Source organism: Puntigrus tetrazona, chromosome 6 (assembly GCF_018831695.1).
Source record: "Puntigrus tetrazona isolate hp1 chromosome 6, ASM1883169v1, whole genome shotgun sequence".
In the NCBI taxonomy this organism is placed as follows: domain Eukaryota; kingdom Metazoa; phylum Chordata; class Actinopteri; order Cypriniformes; family Cyprinidae; genus Puntigrus; species Puntigrus tetrazona.
Genome location: NC_056704.1, coordinates 26,517,214 through 26,542,245, shown reverse-complemented (window position 1 = coordinate 26,542,245; position 25,032 = coordinate 26,517,214). Strand labels below are relative to the sequence as shown.

The 25,032-nt window shown below is 38.6% G+C and overlaps 2 protein-coding genes across 10 annotated transcripts in view; both read right to left on the bottom strand.

Annotated features, from left to right (window-relative positions):
- Positions 1 to 15,040, bottom strand: part of tead3b (TEA domain family member 3 b) — a 33,202-nt gene extending 18,162 nt beyond the window's left edge. For 4 of the 9 annotated variants that reach the window (XM_043242080.1, XM_043242085.1, XM_043242083.1 and 1 more), the window contains exons 1-3: positions 14,874 to 15,040; positions 14,421 to 14,487; positions 1,484 to 1,735 (exon numbers count right to left, since the gene is read on the bottom strand). In XM_043242080.1, the coding sequence (XP_043098015.1) occupies positions 1,484 to 1,607 (124 nt within the window). In that variant the 5' untranslated portion in view covers positions 1,608 to 1,735; positions 14,421 to 14,487; positions 14,874 to 15,040. The remainder of the gene's footprint in view (positions 1 to 1,483; positions 1,736 to 14,420; positions 14,488 to 14,873) is intronic. The other 5 variants (XM_043242079.1, XM_043242084.1, XM_043242082.1 and 2 more) reach the window with 2 other exon arrangements.
- Positions 15,041 to 16,550: 1,510 nt separating this feature from the next.
- LOC122347315 (tubby-related protein 1-like) lies at positions 16,551 to 21,790 on the bottom strand. Its single transcript, XM_043242495.1, has 10 exons — positions 21,721 to 21,790; positions 21,520 to 21,630; positions 21,295 to 21,438; positions 20,677 to 20,762; positions 20,395 to 20,562; positions 19,355 to 19,467; positions 19,155 to 19,263; positions 18,959 to 19,057; positions 18,544 to 18,715; positions 16,551 to 18,106 (listed from the first exon to the last, which is right to left on the bottom strand). Exons 2-10 carry the CDS (start codon positions 21,566 to 21,568, stop codon positions 17,973 to 17,975), a joined length of 1,074 nt encoding a protein of 357 aa, XP_043098430.1. The 5' UTR covers positions 21,569 to 21,630; positions 21,721 to 21,790; the 3' UTR covers positions 16,551 to 17,972.
- Positions 21,791 to 25,032: the final 3,242 nt, after the last annotated feature.

Here is a 25,032-nt window from a genome sequence, read left to right as displayed (position 1 = left end):
CAGGGCTGGGAAAAAGAAAGAGCTGCTAATGATCTGAGATAGATAAATGCAACCAGTTTGAGGGCAAATGAATAAAAGAAGAGGGGGCAGCAAGCAAGCAGGGACAGAGAAGCCACAAAAAGAGTTCTTGAGAAACCTGTCTTCTGTCGGGCCTGTAGTCCACAGAGTTGCTCTGGGACAAGTATAGGCCTGTTTTATGTGCTCTTAAAAAACACAACTGCTGGCTAAGACTTGCACGTATGTGTGTTTGTAAGGTAAGAGGCTGTATTAGCGAACGAGAACCTTCGTTTATTGAACAAAACCCGAACACCTACATCATGATATGAAGCCATCGATGGCTGCTGGTGGAAGGCTATTTGAGCATGACTAAATACGAGATTACATAAGAGAGCAGATGGCGTATGAGCATTAGACGTTTTATGATGCTTCATGAATGCGTACACATGCATGGATTTTTTCGATGGTATGCACAAAGGGATCCTCGAGTGGATCATGTATGTGGATGAAAGCGTGTCGGCTCTATCAACCCATTATCTCCCGCCCTCTTATCTTTTCTCTAGTTTCCATCTCTCTTTTGCCACCCCTCCCATAAGCCACTCTATCAAGAAACACTTGTCTTGCAACCATCAATCGCACACACACACACACACAAAAAAAATCCTCCATCACTAAAACGGCAATGCAGCGATACAATCTCGTCAGTTGAACCGTGTGCGTTTTTAAGACTCCTCCATTGATGAATACAATGTGATGTTCCTGCAGAATTTTGGCGGCAAAATTTTTAAAGCCAATTATTACTTCCCTCAGTACAACAAAAACAACTCAAACTGGCAGTGATTTTTTAAATGAACATACAATTGAGCCAATCAGTACAGTATTAGAGCTGGGTTTTAATCAATTTCACAATTATATTCGATTCTCATTTGCACGCTTGTGATTAAATTTGATTTCCAATTCGATTCAATATTGATTCTCGAAGAAGAAGAAGAAGAAAAAGAAGAAAAGAAGAGTAAGTTGATATTACATTATTATATTAAAGGTTAAAACTGACAAAAAAATGCTAACATGAATTTTTGAAGTCAATGGTGACCCAAAACGGCCTGGTTACAAACTTTCTTCAAAATATCTTCCTTTGTGTGGTAAACTCAGCAGTTTTATTTTTTCAAAAAAACAAGTTACTGACTTGGAACTAGTTTCCTAAACTTCAAACCTTCAAACTTCAAGTTGCTCACTCAACCCAGGTTCAGTAAATAATGACAGAATTTTGATTTCTGGGATGTTTGTTTACAAAACATTAATTAACTCTTCCTTTAAAAATGTCAACAATATAAAATTCTTTGTTGACTAGTTGGCAATTTTGTTTGGTTTTTGTGTAGTAGAAAAGATCACTTTTTAGTATGAGAGACTCTTACTATTATATACAGTGCAGCGTTGAGCCCCAGACTTTCCAAATGTTGACGTAAAAGCGGAAAAGGTCACCTACCGTACATCTTTCCCTCGTCCGACAGGATGATCTTGCGCCTGCCGCAGGGTGGATATATAGCCAGTGCCTCCTGAAAGCTCTGCTCGATGTCGGGGCTCCACACGCCCTCTGCGTCTCCATCCATGGCCTTGTCCAGCTCATCACCCCCATCCTCCAGCCCCTGCTCCGGGCTGCCGTTGGCACTCCACTTGTTGGACGCAATGGTGCCGGCTCCTACCGGGCCCTGGCACGAGCCCCCACGCTACACAAGTACTGCAACAAAGAAACAAGGAAAGAGAGAAAGAGAATGTTACTTTATTGTGGACATAAAGATTAAGCTCTTAAAACCGTGCGTACCCACAGTTTGGGGCACTGGCTGATGAAGACGGCAGCAACTGTGACTCTTATTACCATTTCCTCTTCTCAAACGCTTCCAAAACGACAAATGAATTTTAGACATTATATAAAGCCCCATTTAAAAGGATTAGATAATTAGGACTAGCCTGCAAAAATGCTTGTGGTCGGTAGCGCGCGGTCCAATGTGGCCGTCTAAATGTCTGAAAATGGTTAAGGGATCTTAAGCGTTTTTCAGGCTGCCTCTTTTTCGCATGGTATTGTTCGCGAGGATCTGGTCTCGGGAGTCACTGGTGTGCCCACATATTTCATTCTTTTATTTCACTTTCTGCTGATGTTGACAAAAAAACGCAGCTTGGGTAAACACGGCCGACTCCGATTGAGACCTTCCTTTGGGGATATTCAAACGCTCTGGTTACACGCACACTGAAAGAATAAGCTTGACTTGGCAGCCTGAAGACACAGAACGAGCAAAACAACGGCCGGGAGAACGTTGGAATATGTGAGCGTCCTAATTACTTTTCGACATTGCAGGCCTGAGTCCTCCAACGCTGCGGGGAGGACAATTAGTGATGCATTTCCAAATTGCATTTGCCTCTCAGGTGACACGCGACACCGTTCATCCCGTGCAGTCAGGATGGTCATTTTCAGGGTTAATTTTAGCTTAAGTTTTAGTAATGTTATATCCTTTAATATTTTTATGTTTTAAATATATTTCTTTTTACTTAAATTGTATTAGTTGTTTTAATTTTTTATTTATACATTTATAACTTAAATTTACCTATTCACCATTTTACTACTACATTTTACACAAACTTATGTCAGTTAGTTGCCAAGACGAATAGTTTGTATCTAATATTCCTATTTATTATTAGCTTTATTTCAATTCAAATCATTTCAAGTGTTACCAAAGAAACCAGCAGCTAAAACTCACGTCCATAAACTTTACATATCACACACGACAGATCTACACGCAGTGATTTCTACCATATCGCCAAATATAAATCACATTATGCGTGGTAACACAAACGAGCAAACTTCGAGTAAAAAAGACGTCATGTATTGAAAAAGCCCTCACTTTAGTGTGTGTGTGTGTGTGTGTGTGTACTGGGGGAGAGGGTGAGAGACGAGAGTGTGCACGGGGAGCTCAGAGAAGCTCTTCTATTGGAGAGTTGGGCTTAAATTCCAGACATGTCCTTATTAAGGAAGTGCGGCGTTAGTTCTCTCTCTCTCTCTCCCTTATGTCAACCGAGCCCCTCTCGCTCTACCCTCTTCCCCATCCTGTGCTCCCAAGCACTCTGCCCAAATAAGGAGAGGCGAGCAAAGGATGAGGGGAGGGGGAGGTGGAGGAGGGAGGAGTGCTGGAGTCAAGGGGTGTCGGGGGGGGGACAAAGCGGGAAGGAGGGGAGGGGAGGACTGACCAATTTAGACATCCATTCGGAGTCTGAAAAACAGTGGGATTGTTTTGGACAAAACGCAACATCAGCGCGCTCGGGGACTCGAGCGTTCTCGGCACTCCTGATAACGAAAGAGCTAGTAGTACAGAGGGAGAGCGGCCTGGATGTGACTTATCAATGCAAAAATATTCAATCGGTGTCAAATTCATGTACCATGGCACACTTAAAAACTAATGCGAGGTACTTCAAAGAGGTGTGGTGTGGAAATATTATTAGCATCATCGCCGTGATTCTTTTGTGAAGCTGTACCGTCAGAAAGTGCTATACAGATACATGTGACTTGCCTTGGTATTAATGCCGTCATAGACTTATTTTTGTGTGAAAGTCACGGTACTGTTTTTTTGGTAATGAGTAATAAATTGAAAAAACAAAACAAAAAGAGCCAAAAAAAAAAGGTTGAAAGTAAGGAGATAAACCAGGAGCTGTAAAATAAGTTTTAGGGAAATTTAAAAAAAAAATAAAAAAAATTAAAAAATTTGAATTTTTTTTGTTTTAAAAGCTACCAAAAATAATAAGTAAATATCACAATTTAAATTAATATTAAAAATAATAATAAACCATAATAATAAATAACTATAAATACCTATAACTATTAATATTAACTATTAATTGCAAACAAATATAATAGTGCTGTCAGTGTGTGATAATGTTTGTTACTGTAGTAAGTGAATAAAATCACTTTACCAATGTATAACCGTCTGTATGTGTGTGTGTGTGTGTGTGTGTGTGTGTGTAGCACCATATCTTATGCTAATCCCACAGTGGTAGCAAATAATAAATGCCTAAGACGTTATAAATTCAAATTCCCAAAACGGTGTCCTGAAGGAACAAAAATAAAAAAAGGAAACAAAGCAGCAGTTGCAAAACACACTGATGCAATGCCTTGCCAACAAAGAACAAAGAAAAAAAAGGTTTATTTTTAATACTAATTGCAACTAACATCTGGCGGTGCGTTCTCCGTCTATCTCACCCTTCCATCTTAAAGCAACTCCGCGAACATGAACTTACAGTTTCTTTCAAAAAGAGACACGGCGAGCGAGCAAGAATAAGGCCAGACGGACACAACTGCAAAACATCTGTTGCAAAACAAACACGCTCATCCTGCAACGCCGAAAGCCATTCGATGCAAACGCACAAACTTCGTTTTCCCATAAGGCAGCTGGGACTTAACTTTGAATGACATGGCACACATATTTAGTCCGACGCAGGCACACAGCCTCCTCTTTCCCGCCTCTTCTCTCTCCCGGCCGGACCAAACAGAGCTCTCAGTCAGTATATAATGCTGAAGAATTTCCATGTGGTCCAGGAATGTAAATAATGCAGCGAAAGCCATGCAGCGCACACATTCATTCAGACGCCCATTGAATGAACACAAGCCCTCCCTGCCCACTATCTCACAGAGCTCCAACACAGTGCGTATTGTTGTCGGCTGAAGCACAGAGTTGGCTCCAGCCACGATTCTCCGGGCTCACCGGATTCCTCTCGATCTCTGCAGGAGAAAGCCCAGGGAAACTTACTTCTGTATGATCTAATATCGATGACAAAACATGGATTTACAGCCAGTTTTTCCCCCGAGCTGACACCTCCAACCATGGAGCCTGGCATGGGCTGACGGAGGAGTTTGGGGGGTCAGAAGTTGCTAGACTATTCTTACCAGAATCATAAAGACTTAGTCATAAGGCCGTTCCAGGAAAGGGGCACTGATTGAGGTTTACTTGGTGGCCTTTTCGGATTTTCCTCTCAGAGAGCTTGTTTATGACTCAAAGTCAGACATTGTGGTCACACACAAGATGCACATGTACAATAAACAGAGGACTGAACTAGAAGTGAATGGTGAAATCATGACGTAGCGCAACAAATTACACAGTGGATATACTTTTTTTTTTCTGTAGTTACAGAGAAAGGATATACAAGATTAAGTGTCACAGAATATAAGATAATAGCTAAGATGCAGGCATGCTGATTAAATTGAAATAACTGCTAATTATCGTTATAAAATGCAGCTTATTCTAGCTAGTAAATATCATGTACTGCTGATGCTTCATGAAGACGCGCACTTGTGCCACCAAACTACATTTCCCATGATTCTCTGCGACAGAACGAGGGGGGAAAACACACAACTATTCAAAAACATCAACTATTATCTTGACATTGGCACTAAAAAAGCTTCCGGTCTTTGCCAAAAAAAGAATTAAAAAGAACAATACGAAATCGTCCAGCAAGTCCATGTAATTTTATCCAAAACTACTTCAAGTAATCAATTATAAACTGTTGTGTTTTGAAGCCAGTATTGGTTATCAGCTCCAAAATGCAATTTAAATTTCAAAGCACATAAAAATAAAAAAAAACTTTTAAATTGCATATTTGGATACCACTGAAAGAGGGGGTCTCATGATGAATTAAATGATTTTCTCCATTACATGTTGGCCACAATTATTGGCACCCCTAAAAATTCTTATGAGTAAAATATCTCTGAAGTATATTCCCATTCATGCTCACAAAATTGAGCACTCCAGGGTGACTATGCACATGAAATTATCCAGCCCTGGTTTCATGATTCATATATATATTTCATTCATATAATTTTTTTATTCATCTTGAATTTTTATTCATTTCACACACAATTCTATTTCTAGTCTTTTTATTAAACTAGAAATAAAATAGTACAAATAGAAATAGAATGAATAAGATCACAACTAGAAATGTGATCATATTTATCGGTTTAAGCATGACCCTGCTTTACCAAGAAACTGAGGACTCTCAGGAGTAAACAGGTTAATCATAGAGAAATACATGACTCAGCCATGGGATTAAGTCCAAATCTGGACTTTCCATTATCTCAAAACAATTTTACGAGAAGTCAGGCTGTCACAATCACAATCCCATTTGTGTAAACGTGCTAGGTTTCTCAAAGAACTCATCCTGCATCTCCACATCCTGGGTTTCATAAAGTCTCTTGCAGTCTCAATAAGTCATCTTATAACATTTCAGGGTCTCCGCTAACTGACAGAGGAGCGGAGGGACTTTCCAGCGCGCGGAGCGAGTGCTGGAGTCCATCTGCGCGTTAGTCATCCCAGGCGGACATTTTTGGCGGGAAACAAGTGAGTGGAGGATCCTGTCCAGGAGGGAGGTCTTCACGCTGTCCTGCCAGCAAAATAAGGGATGCGGGGGAAGTTAATGTGAGCCAACCCTAACGACCAGAACCTACCTTTTGTTTTTCCTTCTGTTGGACACTCCTGTCAGATATGAAACCTAAACATAGAGATGTAGAAGACCTGCCAGCACTCTTAAAAATAAAAGTCCTTTAGCGCAATAACAGCTCTATACAGAACCTTCGACATCTATGGAACCTTTCAGAAGCTCTTCATAATCAAAAAATGTTCTTAAAATTTTAAAATGTTCTTCACTCTTTAAAATAAAGGTTCCAAAAGGTTTTTTTTTTCTCAGCCATGTCATAGAAGAACGATTTATGGTTCCTCAAAGACCTTTTTTTATTGGTCTGAAGAACATTGTAACCATATGAGAACTGTAAATGTTCCATGAATGTTAAAGGTTCTTCGTAACACCATCAATGGCAATAAAGAACCTTTACTTTTAAGAGTGCAGCCTACACGCTGAAAAATAAAGAATGTTTGCAGTAATAATTCTATGAAGAACCTTCAGCATCCAAGGATCTTTACAATGGAAAAAGTTTCTTTTAAAATGTTCCTAACACTAAATTAAAGGTTCTCTGAAGAACCCGTAATGGATTTTCTATAGTTTAGAAAGAAAAGCTTCCTTTTGGAATCATAATTTGAATGTATGAAAACCCATTCGTGGCATGGAAAGTTCAAGTTTCCATGGATGTTAAAGGCTCTTCATGGAACCATCAATGGCAAAAACTGAACCTTTATTTTTAAAGAGTTTAGCTCGCATTCTTAAAAATAAAAGGTTCTTTCATTAGCATTGATGGTTCCATCAACCATTCCATGAAGAACCTTCAACATCCATCGAACCTCTCCAATGTTCTTTAAAGTGAAAAAAGGGTTCTTTAGATTAAAAAAAAATCCTTTTAAAAACTGTTTAATTGAAGGTTGAAGAACCTTGAGTGGATGTCACAAATGCAAAAACCTAATTTTGGAGTCTTAATTTTTTATTCACAAGAGCCAGATTTCCCTTTTTTTAGTATTTGAACTAGTGCACAAAGCTCTTTGAACAAATGTTCTCCAACTGTTTTTCCTGTCGAACGCAGCTCAGAATGTGAGATTTGTTAGGAAACTGTTGCAGCTGGAACACTTGTTGGCAATAGTCGCCCCCAAGGAGCGTATCCCTCCGGGCAGCCTCCAAAACACACCCGCCCTTCACTCACGCAAGAGAGTACACACCGAATACTATTCAGTGTACTCGGCTCCTTCGTAAAAACACACACACACAGTCAGCAGTCAGAGAACAACAGGGCTGGACAAGTGTAGCAGCAGCTGCTGGTTGGGCTCAGATTACAGATAAAGACGTTTAGAGCGTCTCCTTCTCTTCTTCTCATTGTCCAGCACTGATTTCCAACTACGGCCAAAAGCTCATGGAATCGCACTTCCTACTGGACAGGAAACTCACGTCAGACCATCCCTTACTAGTATGATTCATCAAAGCAGAAGATAACCTCTTCAGTGAGAGAGTATTACTCAGGCTATTCTTGGAAAGTTGTATCTACCCAGCATCACTTTTGTCTTTTGTGGTTAGCAAACGAGGATTAGAAAGCACTTAGTTGTTCAAAGAAACACTGATTTATAAGGCAAAGCATATCGTATATGCAAATTTGTTGGGTGGGCTAATCTAAATCTGAGATGTGATTGGTTCAAGCTTTCTTTTTTTCCACACTTCAGTGTCTGTTCACATGATAATCGTTGCAGCCCAAGTCTGAACATGTCTGAAGGAACGGATATATACGTGGGCCCAAGAGTGACAAATGTAGGCAAACCTGCCATTCGCTCTAGTCTGTTTCTCTTTTTTAGCTTGTTGGCTTTAATGATCTACACACCGTTTATGGCCTTCAGACCCAAGGCCACACACTAGGAACTGACCATCATAAAACCTATGGGTGGCCAACCTTAGAGGATCGACTTTGACTAGAACTACATATGCTCGATGCTTTATGAACATTATTATTTGTTTCACCTCCTAAAAAGCATAAAATTATACAATTTTACAGAAATCGGCAAACAGCTAATGTACAAAATATTTTGAAACCAAAATGAGAGTATGGATCTGGGCCTTAATTATCTTATAAGCTAAAAAATACATTTATTTTCATTTATTGGAGGCTAATACAAAACAGCACAAAAAAAAGGGATGCACCTATATTAAAATCATTTCACGGGCAATAATCAATAAACACCCAATATTAAATATGGCTGATATACTATTATGTCAACAATTCAAAATGCAAAATAGGCATTGAAACTTCAGTGTACAATATGAAAAAAACATTAATCCTCATTTTGAGATCTGTCAAGATTACATTTGCCTGTTTAACCAAAGCTTGTGGTCTTTAAAAGAAACTTGAAATTAGCAGCAGATGGCGACAAGAGTAAGTCAATATGTAAAATGTGCATGCATTGGCCCTTATGAATAATAATGAATTAAACGAAACAAAAATACCATTCGCAAAAATTAATACTGGATCAATGTATGTGCAACCCCGGTGTACATACCTAAAAATTCTTGATTACTTAAACAGTTAAACATTGCTTGGTACTAAAAAAAATAAATTAAACACATATTACCATATTAAACTAATGAGGAGTAAAGCAATATAATTTTCATTTGGACATGTCAGAACAATTCATGATGAAGTTTGTTTAGCTAGTATTATCTGCTTATACTTAATTGCTTAGACATGTTCAGAGCCTCAGATGTGATCTTAATCATGTTTGATACCACTTAATCAAGTCCTGCGGGTCAGAACCCTGACTCCAAAGAAATAAAATCGTGTTTTTGTTTAAAAGTCGGGGAAAAGTCAGTGGCGAGACATCGCTTCAACACCCTTCCAAGACTATTAGCTTGTCTGAGAGAATAAACCCTTCTGGTCTCAGCACATCTTCCTTGCATATTATCTCTTTCTACCATCCTCCAAGTCTCCAATCACTTTCACTCACCCGCTCGCTTTCTTTCCCTCTCTGTGTTTAGCTCTAATAAATTCTACCCTTCTCCTCCAATAACTTCCTCTTACTTCCTCTCTGGCTCGGCACTCAGGAAACAATCAGAGTTGTTGAAGAGCCTGCGAGAAAGAGCTGCTCGACAGACGAGAAAACTGTAAAACTACCAAGACCGAGAGCGAATTTAGGGATAAAAGGCTAAGAGCACTAAAATGACTCTTTACACGAACAGAAGCACCTCGTGGAAATAACCCTTGATGCATACGAGACAGCTAAACATGAATCTCTGCGATATTAACAACTCCTGATTCCCGACTTTCGACATTATCCGCCGGGTGACTTTCCAGGACGGCCGTCTGCTCTCAGATCTCTCCATATGGTTTACTCTAGTCCTGATTCAGTCAGCAGAGGAAAGACTGACACAAAGAGCGCCGCGTTTGCCAGAGGACTCACTCGAACGTCTGATTCAGCACTTTCCGCGGAAAATCGTCAGGCGAATTTGTGAAGGAGTGCTCTTGCCTGACTTGGTCATTTAGTGGCTGAGGCAGGGGCTCGAGCCAAACCCCATGAAAACCGAACAGACATGCATAAAGAGACAAACGCTCACAGGACTCTTGGGATGGCAGAGAGAAAGAGGCCCCATGTGCTGATCTCTGAGTCACACTTCTATGCCAAAAACAGAGGGAGACATAAATACAACCTACTCGAGCTCATACACGGACAAAGAATTGGTGTAGAAACCGTTTAACTCAGGAATTTCAATTAACTATAAAGAATCAGCACATGAACATTAAATAGTATTGTTTTTGTAAAATGTACTCCTTTTATTAACGGAGTACAGATTATATTGCCATCTGACTTGATTATTAAGATGATCTAAGCCTATATGGTTTCATGAAGAACCTTTAACATCTGAAGGACCTTTCCATTTCAAAAAAGATTATTTGTTTTTGTATTTGTGATTATAAAAAGATAGGAAAGCGATACGACCGACTGATTTTGCCTGAATGGTTCTTTGTGGAACCAAAATTGTACTTCTATGGCACTTTCATTTTTAAGAGCGTATGGCAAAAGACTCATAATTACCAAAAAAACATTTCTTTTTTTAAAACCTACAAAACCAGAGTAGATGTATTTGATCATATAATCAATACAATAACACATCACAAATAAAAAAGTGGTTCTTGCAAAATTCAACGCTAAGGTGTTTTGGGTAACTGCGAGCTGGTCCAAGTCAAAGGGTCCCTCCTTTAAAGTAAATTTAGAAGGATTTTTTTAATCCATTTTATCATATGCCAGATGAAAATCATCAAGTCCACTCTCTGACAGTAAAACCATGCATTTCTTTAATATAGCGCATTACGAGAGACATTTTTCATCTCCGTAGCACGTCGAAATCAAAAGGGCTATGTCACTCAAACATTATAATCCTGTCATCATTTATTCACCAACATGTTACAAACCTATACAACATATTTCTTCTGTGGAAAACAAATGGTGACATTTCAAAAACTAAATGGGGTCTAAAAAACTGGACCCCGCTGACTTTTAAAATATCCCTACAAGTCATACGGATGTTTAGAACAACATGCGTGTCTAAATTCCAATATAGTGTATAGGATCTGGGGTTTGTTTGAATAACTAATCCTAAATATGAGCACTATGTATACGCTCATTCAAAATACATTACTTTTATGACGTGACGTGACAAAAATGGCAACAATGCTCAATGTAATGATTATCACACTCTGATAACCATCACGCGAAAGAGCTTCTTTATAAAGAATGACGAATAAATGCAACCGCTAGACGGTAGGGGCAAAAATAATCAACTTGTTTTCCTTTTTACCAATTCAGATTATTAGATTAGATGCAACTCAGGTGCATGTTTGCATTGAGCGTAGCTGACTGCCGTGTGAACCCCGGTGCACTGCCACAAACAGTTGGTTTCAAGAACAACTGGAAAGTTTAGTAACTTCAGACAGACAGAAACAAAGGCTATACTGTTCTAGCCCACAGCTCGCCCCTCCCTCGAGTCAAAAACGGCAACGGAGAAGCCAAAAAAACCTTATCTGCCAATGCCTCGCGCTGGAAATGTATGTAAACAAGCGTCCCGAGAGCAGGCATTAATTTTCAGCGCAATGTAAACACGCTTTCATGGGCCGTCCCTCCATCATAATTAATAAAGCATAGCGACACATTGTGTGTGCTTTGGCTCGCGTCTCGCCACAGGCTCCTTCGACCGCGACGTGGGAAAGGACTTTAATTTAAAAGGGAAAAATTAAATTTTGGGGAACTGAAGAGCGTGTAAAATGTTTCCTTTTGCAAACACGGGGGCATGGAGGAGGCCAAGCGACAGCGCATCATGACAGTGCATCTCTTTCTCCCAAATGCTTAACCACACACACACACAGCTAGATATTTGTTCAGGGCTCTGTTGACAGACAGGTAAGTGGTCACCATTTGGAGAGCCACTTCTGCAGCGGGTGCTAAAAGGCCGCTTCAGTCCGCACAAATGGAAAGAGGCTCATTACGCTCTCAGATGGGCCCTTAACACAAACCAGCTAAAGGAACTGTCAACTGGCCAGCAACATAAACACATATGGCACAAACAATCTGCTCCGATCGCACACTCTCGATCTCTGAAGGAGGACACGCTCAGGACTTTTTTTGTGCATCGAGGACTGCTAGAAACGGCGTGGAGATGATCGCAAACTTCAGGACTGGTTTGGGGACTGGATTGAGAGCTCAGCGCAAGAGCAAACAAATCATTAAAACTGATTTGTTAGCTTATTAAACAGTAAGGCTCTATTTAGAGAGCAAAAGCAGACGTTGAAATGATGTGCCTTCGCTCGGCAAAGCCTGACAGCGGAGGGAGTTCAGGGTTGGTTTCTGATGTCTGAAGAAAAAAAAAAAACGAGAACAGCAAATTTGCAGCTGAACAACAAATGTGGCCGTCATGGAAGCCATAAAAGGCAACGCGCGGCATCTGTTTAAATCCACCCCCCAAAAAAGTGTTGGCTTAAAACGTGTTGCCCTCAAAACTATCGGGGAAAAATGTTTATTGTACATAAACTAATATAGAAAAATCAGATCCGTTCCAACGCAACCTTCGTCCCAATGCAAAAACTAGTTTTGATTTAGAATTCCGTGCAAAACTATACTTTGGAATCTTCTAGTTTCAATAATGCGCCTTTACATTGCATTACGTGCAACCTCAGCATTACACGTCACGTGATATTCATCAATACCGACCGATGAAAATCGCACAACTACTAGCACTAAATCTGGACAGCTCGAGCGGTGTTTGTACATATATTATTTTCCAGAAAGGTATTTCCGTATCGCGGTGACTTACAGTAAATCGCGCACATCACGTAAGTGGCAAACGCCAAGACAGGTAGCCTGGAGTGCATGCCACAAGCTAAACTAAACTTCCTGTAACAAACTTAGTTAAGAAGCCGTGGTATTCAGTAATGTGAAACCAAACCTGGCGTAAACCTATCGTTTTATTTGTTGTTGATCGGGTAATGGGGCAACATCTCAATAGATTTCAGAAGCACACAAGTTTTGGAGTCACAAGCAAGAAAAAAAATTGGCTTTTAATCAACATGCAAACAAAAAAATTGGAGTAAACAAATTGGAGCACAATTTAGTTACTTCCAATGTTGACAATTAAATTAAACTAAACTAAAACCACCACAACATGTGGTCTCATCTCAACACACATTACAAAAAACAATCTCAAACAACAACCTGACCTATATCTAGCTATATTTCAAACCTTTTTTTGAGAAGCCCAACCTTTCCAAAAGGAGGTAAAACTTAAAACAATCTAATCGAGCAGCAGAACTTGAAGAGGCAGTTTGGGCTGAACTGACTAAGTCCAACCTGAAGTGCAGCATTTCTTTTTAACGAAACCTGTCCATTAATAGTAACTCAGAGGAACAATAAAAACGCGGAGAGCATCGTTAAACTCACTAACGTGTGTGTGGGGTGAACTGATAGCGAATTAACATATTCATGCCAGGGACTAAACTCAAAATACTCCGGTCTCACCCACTCACCCTGACAAAAACAAGATAACTGCAAAAATTAAATTAATACACAGATGAGATGGAAATGTTTGACAATATTAATTAACTCTCAGAAACCGCATCCTCTTGTGATCTTTGAGTCAAATTGGCCTCACATTAAAATTTATTAAATTCATGAGGGCCCAATGACTCTCTCTCTAAATACTCCCCAATGTATTTAATCTGCTCGCAAAGTATGCGATGTGGGGGGAAAAGAAGTATTTAATAAATTTACATAAACTATTTAAAGCTGTACAACTTTGTTGAAAGGCACTGATTGGCTCGTCAACAAATTAGGCCATAAAGATCACAGATGATCTTTCAAATAACTGTGACAACTTTACACAAAACTGTAAACCTCTTTTTTTGCGGTATAGATATTACTGACAGCGTCAATAAAACCCAGATAAGACACAAAAAGAGTCAAAATTATCTTTAAACTATCGAAACGCTCAATCTGAGGAAAGATAGCTGTTTGGGCGGGAATATCAATCAACGTCACTGCTTTACCTGAGGAAATCTGATCGTTTTTATTTACAAAATAGTTTAATACTGCAGAAATAATGATTACAGTGCAATCGATAGCATACAGGCATAAAGAAAACTATATACAAAAATCATAAATAAAAAAAATATATATATTCCATAAGGTTTTGATAAACCGTAAAATTGCCTGAGGGCAAATATAAAAGTTTCCACAGAAATCAGTTATCACATCAACCAGTTTTCCACACAAAAAAAATAAATCGTGTTTTTATCTAGAGTAGATACCGTACTGTACTCAAATGGCGTGATAAGTTTTCATTTCGCACGCAATGAAGTTGCTTTGCAAATTAAAAACAGTGTGTTTCTTTAAGTTCGCGTCGCTGAAAAGTCACAGAAATCGGTACATATTAAATCTGGCAAAGCAACCAAGCGAAGCAAACGCGGTCACGCTTACCTGATAACGTAGAAAAAGGGGCGAACGATCTCTCCGAACACTCCTGTCGTTCCTCTCTGACAATTCTCTGGAACAACAAAACCCCTTTCTTTATTTCCAATCACACGCGTTTGCAAAATCAGGCTACGAGAGCGAACGAGAGGCTGCGCGGACGAGCGTGACATTTTCGACCCGACTTCTCCGCGCAACAATGGAAGCGTCACTCGGAATAATGTTTCTGACTTAAAAGTCCGATTCAAAGGCAGAAAAGTTCCCGGCTATCGCGCCGATATCGCCTTCCTCGCTCTCACACGCGCACAATTACGGCGTATCCACGCGGAATTCTGTCCCTCATCCCACCCAACGCAGGGAGTTCCGAGGAAAAATGCAAAATATGACAAAGATCTGAAAACTTCGCTAGAGCGGCATGAAAAACGCGATCAGACAAAGGGAACGAGTGAAGCTAAAACTCACCTTTATTGGGAAACACCTCTACCGATAGAACTGGACGAGGTTTATTTCGTTAAAGTTATATTTATCTTGGTGCTCTATTGTTTTCGGTAATATTTCTCCCGGTTTGACAGTAAAGGTGGAATGCGAAGTATGGGTTTGGTATGAAATTCACGCACTTCAGTGGAAAACGAAGGAGGGAAAAAAAGTTTAAGGAGGGGCCATCGTTGCGCGTCAATCAACGCGGATGGGGGCGGGGACTCCTTAAAAGGACCGCCCCCTTTGGGCCGCGGAGAAGAAAAGGGAAAAGTTGTAGGGCGAGCTACTTGAGCTACTGTACATTGAGTAATAAATACCACGTTTGCATTAATGTAATGCCGTTTTTCACTGACAGTTGGATTATCTGCGATTATCTGTTTACTTAATGTGATATGCAAAAAACTTGGCAAAAATAGAAATAAAAAGAATAGCGCGTTCCTAAAATTGCACATCACAAAAAGTCTTCATCACTGCATATTTTTGTAAACTTTTGAACAGTTATTAAAGTTCATTACGGACCTAATTAGACATTTGCAATAAGATAATTAGTAACTTTTAATTAGCAGTCATTTTATGTGTATATAACACACTTATTTTGGATTTTCCGAACGTGTGTTTTTAAGTTTAGGATAACAAGAACTCATTTAAATGTGTGGAAATAAAATATAGATGATAAATACTTATACAGCCTACTCAATAACTATATAGTCAGACAAAAAAAATTAACATAAATATGGATGAATCAAATCTGCTAATGTGAAAGTGAAATTATGTCAAATTAAAATATGTGTTTTTTAGTGCTCATTTAAAACCCTGCTCGCTGTGTTTAAATCTATCCGTAAAACCAAGCGATTATATTTGCAGGTCAAATACTGCACGGTTTTCAGAACCTTAGAAGGCCATCATCATCCTCCTCTTCGTCGTCCAGGAATTCTAATAGAATCCATTCAACATTCCAGAGCGATGAGTGTGAAGAGTGAAAGCTCTTCACCACAACCAGCGTCTCAGGGGAGTCAAACTCAGTGATGTAATACACTGGAACGGAGCCTAAGATCATAATGCACGTATGCTCCTTCAACGTACATCCCTGCAGGCGTAGAGCTCCGTCTGTAGGCCGTATCTGAAACGCGTGAGATAAAGATTAGCGAGGTAAAGTTAAAATATCACCAAGGGTCACTAAAAGCTACGGGGAAAAGACGAGGAAACTATCACAGCGACTTTTCTCAAACCTACAAGTTTGGACAACAAACCCGGCAGGCTGTGACAGATCATCTGGCCTCAGGCTGAAATCTTAAAGAGAGATCCCCAGTGTAATATCACAGCTAGAGCTAAAGTGAGAGTTGAGCTCTGTTATACAGTTTATTTAATGGATTTATCTGTTTTTTTCCCCTTACCAGATTTAGAAAGGAATTTCAAGTCATTAGAAATCTGCGGCTCTTGTATTATTGGTTAACGTCTATGTTCAACGTTAAAGCCGCTTTGGTGGCATCAAGTGAAAAAGAAAGTTATTTCAGAGTCAAAGAGAAGCACAAAATACAAGGAACGTGCAAGAAGAATGAACGTTTTCACATATCCATTAAAAACCCAGAAATGAAACCCTAAAACGAAGCATTTTTTTACAAACACTTTTATTTCATTTAAAAGTATTGCATTTTCCTTTTCTACATTTACATTCACATCAAGTAAAAACAGAAGAACGGTGGGTTTTTATGGGTTTTTATCAAATACATCCCATGTTACACTAATAATCAAACTACAACGACATGTACAAGGCAAAACAAAACAATCAAACGCCAAACGTCGGATGTTCGCATCTGCATCAGGAGATAGCTCATGTTATTCCTGTAATGACACTTATTAATCCAGATCAGCTTTGCTTGAGTAAGCAAGAAACTGCGTGAGCGGTTGAGATGTTTGACATACTCCAAGCATCAGTCAGTGATGTACTGCATGTGCAAAAATCTGAACATTACTGATAAATCTGGACCTTGCCTTAATCTCGGGCTTTCGGCACACTTGCACAGACAACAGCTTTCTTGCTTGCTTTCAGATAAGCATTCTTCACGGTTACACAAAACAGCTACCTAAAATACACAGAGAGTGTTTTTTTAAAGGAACAGTTCACCCAAAACATTTTCAAGATGATTTTATTTCTTCAAAACATCACAATAACCCGCAAGTTATCCAATCCATTCAAACCATAGTTTTCTATCTTTCTCTAGCGAGAAAAGTTGTCTCGAAAGAATCGGGAAAGAGGTTTTAAAAACAAAACAGCTCTAAGGAAGTTTGCTGATTCATTTTAATGGGAGAGGACAACAGGAGATGGATTTTTTCACTGGTGTTATCATGAATTATGGATTTATGTTTAGCTAGAATGACATAATGATGATCGTTTCTTACAGACACCATTTTTCACAAGACATTAACTGAGCGGTGTGGACTATTTGTAATGTTTTTATCAGTTGTTTTGACTCTCATTCCGACGGCACCCATTCACCGCAGAGCGTCCATTGGTGAGCGAACGATTTAATGCTACATTTCTCCAAGAAACGATCTCATCTGCGTCTTGGTTGGCCGAGTTCATTTTCAGCAAATTTGGGTGAAGTATTCCTACAAAAAAAGTGTTTTTTCAATTCGTCTTATTAGTAAAAGATAACCAAGTTTTTAACCCGATTCGCTAAAATGAAGCAGACAATGTTAAAACACATTTTTTCCTAATTGCGCTGTAGGCACAACCTAAAACTAAACCACAATCCATTCTCTCTCTTTCCCTTTTCAAACACGTGCCACGTTTATCGTGACCTCCTTACCGCCGGGGGTCAAACTCTCAAATCAAACATCTCAATGCACTTCTCAGTTCACCAACTCTACACCCATCACTTGACTTTAGCCCAAGCGGGTGTCACCAGCCGATCTATCTGTAGCATGGAAAATCGAGCAACCCCACGAGCAACGGTGGCTTTATTTTACAGATTTATGGGCTCCGCTCTCGTTGTGGATTGAGCTGATGCCGAGCGAGAACGCATCCCGTTTGCAGCGTGTGACGAAATCACAGAAAGACAACAACAGGACGTCTCGGCGCTTTTACTCGCAGGCGATTTTGCCGTCAAAGCTGGAGAGAGCGATGGCAAAGGCTTGTACGGCGCACAGAGGATACCTGAAGTCCAGAGTGAAGGCATCGTCCGCTACTCGGCCGAACTGCATCACAATGTAGTCCTCTGAAATGTAGCACAAAAAAGGTCATGCAGTGACTTATAAATGTACATTTTGCATGTATTTTTCAACAAATGTAGTGCATACTGCACGATTACGCTTTGAATAGTGAACAGTATGTGAAACAGTATCTACAAATATGATCATTTTGCAGCTTTAATTCATTTTTGTGCACAAATGTTTACAATTAGCAATCAAAAGAGAGATTAAAATAGCAGCCAATATTATTTCTGCCACTTTTGTTACACTGGAAACGTCGACGTTAACTGTACCGTACATTTCATAAACAAATTAAAATGTAATATACAAACCAAAACACATTTAAATAATTTGCAGTTGTGTTTGTTTTGCGTAACGCAAAATGAGAAGCAGTCAAATATGAGTTTTTTAAACATTCAGAGAAATATCAACAGCTCTACAGAGATATGGTTGAGCTACTTACGGTCTTTGTTATGCACAATCTGAAAGTTTTTGATGGAGGCCTGTGTGACTCTGCCATTGAAGTTTAACACGTGTGACGCAGTATCTTCATTCCACACCGGCGTCTTATTGCGCAGCTCTATCAAGTTTTCCATATTTCTGTTTTGATGTCTAATTAGGAGGCCATCTTCATCCTGTCACAAGCAGAATATTCAGATGTAATTTTAACAAATAATAAATTAAAAATCATAAATGCAAATGTATCAAAAATATTTCTATTGAATAAATTAATAATTATATATATATATATATATATATATATACAGTCCTGTATTATATATATATATATATATATATATATATATATATACAGTGTATATATATATATATATATATATATATATATATATATATCAATAATTTTGTTTTTGACTTACATTACGTGGTCGTATGGGGACTCGATCTCCGTCTTTGGTCATGCCAGGAATAATTATAATCATTCGCCTTGGTCCTTTCATGCCCAAAACATTTGTTTCCTAAAGCAACGATGCAAATTAATGTTGGTAAAACATGACATGCATTAAACAGCTGATTACAGTGTTTCAATCAGAATGACAGTCAATGTCGCCTTACATAGATGATAGCTGCTAATTCTTGTCGAGCGTTAGACATGTCCGGCAGAGCTCTGTCCGGATGCAGTGCATTATCAAACACTGTGAACTTAGTTCCCATCAGGTTTGACCTGAAATATACAGACAGACACCCTTTAAATTAAAAAGGCTGTGTTATGGATCTGTAAAAAGGTACGCTTGCTCCTAGTGACACTCGCTTACCTCAGCTTCCCAATGAAGTTTTCCCCTCCTCTGGAGAGGTCAGTCGGGTCAATGGAGATCAAGTAGTTGGAGGTTGTGCTCTTTTTCCTCTTCCTTCCGGCTAACAAAAATACCTGCATGTGAGATGGACATCAGAATTTGTTACATGGTAAGATAGATATAGTGAGATGCTGGGCCGTTTTCTGATTCACTCAGGATGCGTTAAAATGATCAGAAGTGACAGTAATGTCACAAAAGATTTCTACTGAAATAAAATACCCTGAACGGCAACATTTTATATTAGTGTTTAATTACCTAGTAAGTGCTTAGTAGTCGCCGTCCTACTTACATAAAACAAAATGAACTCGCCATGTTTGCAATTATTATGTAATCATGTAGATGTCACATAATTTCATATTAAAATGACATAATATTACACAGGCATATGCTACTTAAAATAAAATGTATCCAGATTGTACTTTAGTATAAGTAACTGTGTAACAGACTCTGTAACACATATGTAACAGCAGCTGCATGTCACATCTACATAATCACAGGCTGTTCAATAACGTAGTTACATATGTAAGTACATTTTATTTAATGTAAGTACGATAGATTCTTCTATGTACCTAATTAGGTAATTACTCTGTATTACGACACTTTAAAATAAAGCGATACCTACATGTATAATTGCACCGCTAACCCATCCCATACACCTTTAATCACCCTTAAACCTACCCATACCACCAAACCTGTCCCTAACCTTACCCGCATCCCACCTCAGAGATTTGAAATACAATATGAACACAATAAGTACATATTTTTGCATAGTAGTTAAGGCCACCGAATATAAAGTGTGGCCATGCAGCTTTATATCACAAAAATAACACGTAACAACATCACAAATTTAACCCTGTAACTTGTAATCACATAGAAACTAGTTATTTCTAAACATATTTCACAATATTACTCTTTTTACTATTTGATCAAATAAAAGCAGTCTTGGTCCACGTATAAGACTTCTCTGTGAAGGCCTGTACAGATAAATATAGATGGCGTACTTTCTTCTCGTTGTCTAGGTGCAGGTAGTAGGTTGGGTAAAGGCCTCGGTCCATCCCTCTCTTGTCCCGGGTCACTTTACACCTCACCGTGACGCCCTGCTGAGCGGGCTGAAGCACAAACTCCTCCAGGTCGTCAAACTCGATGGGTGGAGAAGGCGCCCGCTCCTCCTTCGCAGGAACAAGAGAGGCGATCTTACCACGCTAATCACAGTAAACCACTCGAAAACCACATGAGCACTGCCGTTACCAGAGAGAACCTGAATGAGGATGAAGTGAATTCACCTTTTTGCCTTTTTTCCCTTTGCCCTTTTTCTTTTTCTGCGTCACTTCCGAATCAGAGTCTTCGGTCTCTTCTGCTTTAGCAGGACCTGAGGATGAGAAACAATCAAATTAGACATTTTATGGAAACAACTATGGCACACTACAACCCTCTATTTGCTCCCTTGAATACATTCTTTATTGCTATTCAGAAAATGCAGTGCGGATACTCTTTTATTCATTCATTTCGGTTACACTTTATGTTGAGAGTCCACAGGTAGCTTTGTAACAGCATGTCAGCTAATTCTCATTATTTTGCAACTGCAAACGTCTACTAGCTCTCGAGAGTGTAGACTGTTAAGTTAACTGAATCTTGCAAAGTTTCTCATAGCCAGAATGTCGTGGAGCCATCGAAATAAAATCCTATAAAGAAGATGATAAGCACACAGTCTGCTAATACTCTAATAGACTGTTAATGTTAATGTCTAAAGTGGACTATCAGAATAAAGTGTTGCCTTTATTTACTTATTCAGTGAAGAATTTATAGTAAAAACAATATGTGTGCATTATAACAAAACATATAACAAAAACACATACACATTGAAGATTTTATATTTTTATGTCATACCATAACGAACTCACTTTTAGTCTTTTTTGTCTTTTTGTCCTTGTCTTTGTCCCCTCCTGTCTGAAACATAGAGGCCGGGTTTGAGCTGCTCTTCTTCTTCGTCTTGCTGGGTTTGGTTTCTGGTTCGCTCTCATCTTCGCTCTCAGATTTGGCAGCCGCTTTATGCCACATTTGCAAACATATTTATTATACCGAATCACCGATCAGACATTTACACAGAAGAGCTCTCAAAACGTTACCTTTCTTTTTACTCTTGGTTTCGGGCTTGTCTCCGTTTATCTGAAACATGGAGGCTGGTTCCTTCTTCTTGGCTTTTGATTTTCCTTTACTATCTACATCCTCTTTGACATCTTTGTGAAGCACACATAAGTCAAGTTACTGAATCTATTTAAGCCATTACATATTTAAAGTAGAATAAAGTTCATGTGAACAGACGACACCTTTTGATTTGGGCTTCTTGTCTTTTTCCTTCTCTTTTTCCTTTCCATTAGAACTTTCTTTCGAAGTCTTTTTCTTTGTCTTCTTCTGAGGAGTGGTCTCTTCGTCCTCCTCCTCATCATCATCATCCTCTGTAGAACCTGTTTTGCATAAAATATATAAGCGCTCAGATATTTTTTAAAAACGTGGTATAGTTTGCTTTTTAAACATCATGCTATTAAATAAAATATCACAGTTGTTTCTTTTGCACACCTCAAGGCAAAATGAAGAACAATTTTTTCTCATAAAAAATGCCTTTTTTATGATTACGCTATAATTCTCTTACTTTTGGAGGTTTTTGTCCCAAACCAAGCTCAAAATATTAAAATCTTAAGAGATTTGGATATCTCAAACATTTCAAGATATCAAATAAATAAATATAGCACTGCTAAGGTATTACTAAGGCTAGCATTATTATTATTATTAAGGTGTTATTATTATTCTTATCATTAACAAAGACAATGTTTGGCTAACTGAAAAAGCTGAAATACAATAAAATTATACATAAAATAAATAGTACATATTATTGCAATGAAATAAGTTGAAACTGCGATTACTAAAATAACTACATCTAAAACAAAACTAAATAAAGCTATAAAGCATATATAAAAGAGCAGTCGTATGAATAAAAAAACCCAAACTAATAAAAATGACAATAGCTAAAACGTATGTGTGCGCGCGTGCGTATTACAAAAGGCAAAAATGAATATGATATAATATAAACAGCACTAAGAGGATATAAATATGTATGTTTATATAGTAATGACACTAAAATAACACCATAGGTCACTCACTTTTCTTCTTCTTCGGGGCACTTTTCGCTTTCTTTTTGACTTCCTTCTCCTTCTCTGTTGATTCTTTGTCCTTCTCCAGTTTCTTCTTCTTCATCTTCTCTCCATCTGCGAGGGAGGTTTGTGAGAGTGGTGTAAACAGACTGACAGGAGCGCAGTGATGTAACATCAGGACATGAACTCAGTCGTACTCTGAGTGGCCGGGCTGCTCTCCGCCGACAGATCCGCGCTCTTCTTGCTCTTGGTCTTTTTGGGTTTGGCCTCGGAGCCGTTGGTCTCTGCTGGAGTCGACTCGGGCTTCTTCTTTTTGGTCTTCTGCAATATTCTGATGTGTGCGGTTAGAGATCACATCATTGCAAAAGGCATATTGGACAATCAGCTGTTATTAGAGGTAATCAAAGCTAGAAAGTTAGATTACTCACCGGTAAGGATGCAAGTGAAGGCAACGAACAAAAAAAAATGATCTCTTTGAATATAACTCAATAAGCTTTTTTATATTTTTTTGTTTGAAACACACACATTCTATTTATTATTTAATAATATAATAATAATTATAATAAATAGAATGAATAAATAAGAAATAAATAATTTAAAATAAATATATATATATATATATATATATATATATATATATATATATATATATATATATATATATATTTTTTTTTTTTTTTTTTATGTTATGGTTATATATACAGAAAATGGAAATACATAAAAATATTCTGTAAACATTCGAAGCACAAAACTGCACACAAACAGATGTAAACACACACACACAGACACACAGACACACACACTCAAGGCCCATATTTTTGGATACTGATAAAATCTTCATAATTTTGGCTCATAATTCCATAATTTAATTAAAGGGGTCAAACAAAATGCAACAAATGTAACCATTTTCATACACAGTAACCACATTTTATATGCTCAAGTGTAATTGGACAAATAGCTGTAATAATAAATAAAGTGTTCATTTCTAGTATTTTGTTGAGAATCGTCTGCAGGCTGGTTTTTCCAAGCTTTCAGTGCAGCTGACTTCACTTGTTTTGTTGTTTGTTTCTCTTTCTGCTGTCAGTTTTGTCTTTAGCAAGTGAAATGCATCTTCAGTCGACTTGAGATCAGGAGCCTGACTGCAGAATACCTTTTTTTACCTTGTAAAACTCCTGGGTTGCTTTTGCTGTATGTTTTGAGCCACTGTCCATTTGTACTAGGGCTGCACGGTTATGACAAAAATCCTAATCGATTAGAAATTCGATGAATTGTGCAGCCCTAAGTTGTACTATGAAGCGCCGCCCAATCGACTCGTGTCATTACGATGATGTTGAATGCTTTGGATAAAGAGCTTTCCCAAGCTTTCTTTTTTTCTATTATTCTAGTACAGGTCTTAATCTTAATTTGAGTCGTCCAAAAATTGCCTGGCTTTCTTTCGATGTTTTTTGGCTAATCTGGCATTGTTTGCAGCTTGCAGGTGAAGCCTGTTTATTTGCTCTGGTGAAGTCTTCTCTGGATTGTAGACCTGTCCGGCTCCTGGAGAGTGTCCTTTTCTCGGCCGGATGTTGCGAAAGGGTTTTTCTTTACCGTGTAGAAAAACTAGCTATTCAGCCGATCTCTGGGTCTGGCCATATCACTTTTAGCATAGCTTAGCACAGATCATTGAATCCAATTAGACCGGTAGCATCACGTTCAAAAACGTTTTCCTATTTTAAAACTTGACTCTTCTGTAGTTATATTGTGTACTAAGATCGGCGGAACATGAAAAATTGTGATTTTCTAGGCCGATATGATTAGGAACTATATTCTCATTCCGGCGTAATAATCAGCGCAGTGATATCACACAGAGGGAGTGTGTCTTGCAAGCTGGGTACTATTTTCCACAGGCGCTGCGTGATATCGCGGGAATGAGAAGATAGTTCCTAATCATATCGGCCTAGAAAACCGGCACTTTTCATTCTCCGCTGGTCTTAGTACACAATATAACTACAGATGAGTCAAGTCTTAAATAGGAAAAATATCTAAACGTATTATTTTTGAACACGATGCTACTGGTCTAATTGGATTCAATGAACTATGCTAAGCTATGCTAAACGTGATATGGCCAGACCAGGAGATTGTCTGAATAGATAAAAAAAAAAGCGGAGTCTTCTTTCAAGTTTCAAATAACGAAGGAATAGCCCACATCCGTTCATGAAACAGCTTTTGAGTCAACTTATGGCCCCATGAAAAAAGGGGGAGGAGCATACCAAAGGGGGAGGAGCATACTTGATGAGAATAGCCTCAAATCAAAGCTTATTATTAACCGTAACTTGAATGTGTTTTGGTCAAAAACTAAAATAATGAAAACACAATGAAGATGTATAACCATTTTGATGCACAAGATCGCGTGATCTCTCTTTTCATATAACAGCAGTAATCACGTTACACAACACGTCCGGTTCGTAAGTGATTAAGCCGCAGGAGTCAGCAATGGAAAAATCTCATATC